The sequence below is a fragment of the Glycine max genome, chromosome 15 (genome assembly GCF_000004515.6).
Source record: "Glycine max cultivar Williams 82 chromosome 15, Glycine_max_v4.0, whole genome shotgun sequence".
Lineage (NCBI taxonomy): Eukaryota > Viridiplantae > Streptophyta > Magnoliopsida > Fabales > Fabaceae > Glycine > Glycine max.
Window position 1 is genome coordinate 40,748,591 of NC_038251.2, and position 2,393 is coordinate 40,750,983.

General features: G+C 32.4%; 1 protein-coding gene across 1 annotated transcript; it reads left to right on the forward strand.

Annotated features, from left to right (window-relative positions):
- Positions 1 to 2,072, forward strand: LOC102665477 (uncharacterized). The gene is made up of 2 exons (XM_006597980.4): positions 1 to 731; positions 1,561 to 2,072. The coding sequence occupies exons 1-2, from the start codon at positions 576 to 578 to the stop codon at positions 1,963 to 1,965; spliced, it is 561 nt and encodes a 186-aa protein (XP_006598043.1). The 5' UTR covers positions 1 to 575; the 3' UTR covers positions 1,966 to 2,072.
- Positions 2,073 to 2,393: the final 321 nt, after the last annotated feature.

The following is a 2,393-nucleotide window of genomic DNA, read 5'->3' on the forward strand; positions in this document are numbered from 1 at the left end:
GTGAGATTCTTAAATACATTGCCCATTAAAACACATGTAGCGTGTGTTCTATTCTGTGTTGTACATGGACCATATTCTTTATAAATTACGTATTTAGAGAGGAAACATTTGCCTAGGGGGGCTATAGGATAAAAGCAGAAAGATGAGGGGGAAATCTAAAAAAAACTTGTTTCAGACATGTACTAAGCACAAATTTTATCTTTTAATTATGAATCTTGAATCTTCATATGGACTTCTCATGGATGGGAAGAAGCTTCTACTATTTTTAGCTGTGTTATAAATAAAATATGATTTCTGACCACATGAACTTCAAAATATTAAATTGCAAAAGCCCGTCTGTTTTTTCAAGTATTGAAGTCAAGATATCGATGTTTCCCTTGTTGAGATTTCTAATCAGATATACTGAATCTTATTTATGCATATTTTAACTCATTAATCTCACAGCTATGTGGGATGAAGATGATGATATTGTAGTTGTTGTAGTTAGATAGTTTTTGTTTATTGATGATATTTAATTCTATTTCATTGTTAATGAACCAAAAACGTGGTCACAGTCTAGCATTGAAAGAAGGAGGATGTCAAAACGTCTTGCAGAAGATGCCAAGGCTTATTTTGATGAGTGTGTCTCGCTATCAACTTTTGATAGTTCTGACTTTTCATCTCCAGAGGATCCCCCACTCAATTTCGTTGGTCCTCCTACTCCATCTGGCAGCCCTGTATGTTTAACTGAGGCAAGTTCTAATGCTTCAGTTTCTAATTTCATTGGTAGTTTCCTCAATGATTAACAGGTCTATCTTGATATTCTTTTCTTGCATAATATTTTTCTGAATCTGAAATAAACTCAAATGATAATAATATCTTGTTACTTAATCTTATTCCAATGTAATAATATTTGAAACCTGCTATCTTGGTGGCTCAAGACATTAATACTGAAATATATTAACTAATTAAGGGCTAGATACCATCATGCTTATAGATATTTGAGAATGGGATTTAAAATATATGCATTCTAATATAATTATCCATCAAAAGAGGCGTGTTATAAGCTTCAGATTTTAGTGTTTGCCTTTTCATGCTGATATTAGACCTTATAATAAATTCAAGGCTGCTTAATTTTGTGCCGGTAACATTTCTCTCACACACAACACTGTCAAAGAGTGAACTCTTGTCAAATGGCTTGTTAGGGGAGATCTTGTACAAAAGTTAGTAAGTGGAGGAAAGGTTTTCTAATATATGGAGTGATCATTTGCTTCAACTTTTAATGAGGACATAGTCATGTGCTAATATTGATTCCAATTCCTTAATTTTTCATTCCATTGAATGTAAAGGATTTATGAAAAAAAGCATTGGAAACTGTTAGGTGATGTAAACCAGTTTTTGAATTTCTTGACTTCGTTGCATATTTTGTCTTTCCATGTAGCTGATCTCACCTAGTGGGATAAGGTTTTGTGGGATAAGGTTTTGTTACTGTTGTTGTTACATATTCTGCCTTGGTCTTACACGCCCCTAAAAGGAGTTATGAACATGAATTTTCTGAAAATAAATCTTACATTTTCGCAGGAATCCGGCACACGAGGACAATCCATGAATATCCATTATGACATTTCACAACCACCTGCTAACATTGATACTGTGGGAGATTTTCACGGTCAAGTCAGTTCAATCACTGACAGCACAGAAACTGGTAGCAAACCCTGCTTCTCCTTTGCACAGAAACCATCTGAAACCTCTGCACTTCAACAAGACATCCAACAGTACATAAAAAAGTTCGAAAAAAATGTTTTGAAGTCTTCAACTATGAGATCAAACTATTGTGACCCTCGTGAGTATAGTTTTCAATCATCAGCGGAGAGCTTGTTGATTGATAGAGTACTGCTAAAAAGTAGAATTGAGTCTGGTAGTTTGTTACTCTGTGGTGGTGGTGGTAATAATTTGTTATCTAAATTTTCTGGGATAGGGATTTGACTTGGGAGACATAGATTAAGCAACTCTTTTATTTATTTATATATGCCTTGTAATTTTGACCTTATCATTTACACATGTAATATAAATTATGTACATCTGTTTGCCTATTCATGTGAGAGTGTTTTTTATTTTTTATTTTTATGTAACTATCATGAAAGAGTGTTAGCAACCCACCTTATAACATTTTTTTTATTTGTTAAAATTTATTAAAAAATTATAAAATCATAAGATTCAATAAATAAAGTGACTCAAAAAGTTTTGTAATTTTTAATTAATTTTAATAAGTAAAAAGGTGTTTTAAATAATGTGTTGGTAGCAATTTTTAATCCGTGTAAGGTCTTCCCTTTTTCTTTTAACACTTCTTTACTCTAAGGATGGAATGACTCCACTTTATTTAAACTTGATATAAACTGGTTCAATTTGAAACT

What these genes read in the sequence shown, in the direction of transcription:
- LOC102665477 (XM_006597980.4), top strand. Translation starts at nt 576, where the DNA reads ATGTCAAAACGTCTTGCAGAAGATGCCAAGGCTTATTTTGATGAGTGT. An exon ending in GCCCTGTATGTTTAACTGAG is followed by an intron (nt 732 to 1,560) that starts GCAAGTTCTAAT and finishes ACATTTTCGCAG; the next exon opens with GAATCCGGCACACGAGGACA.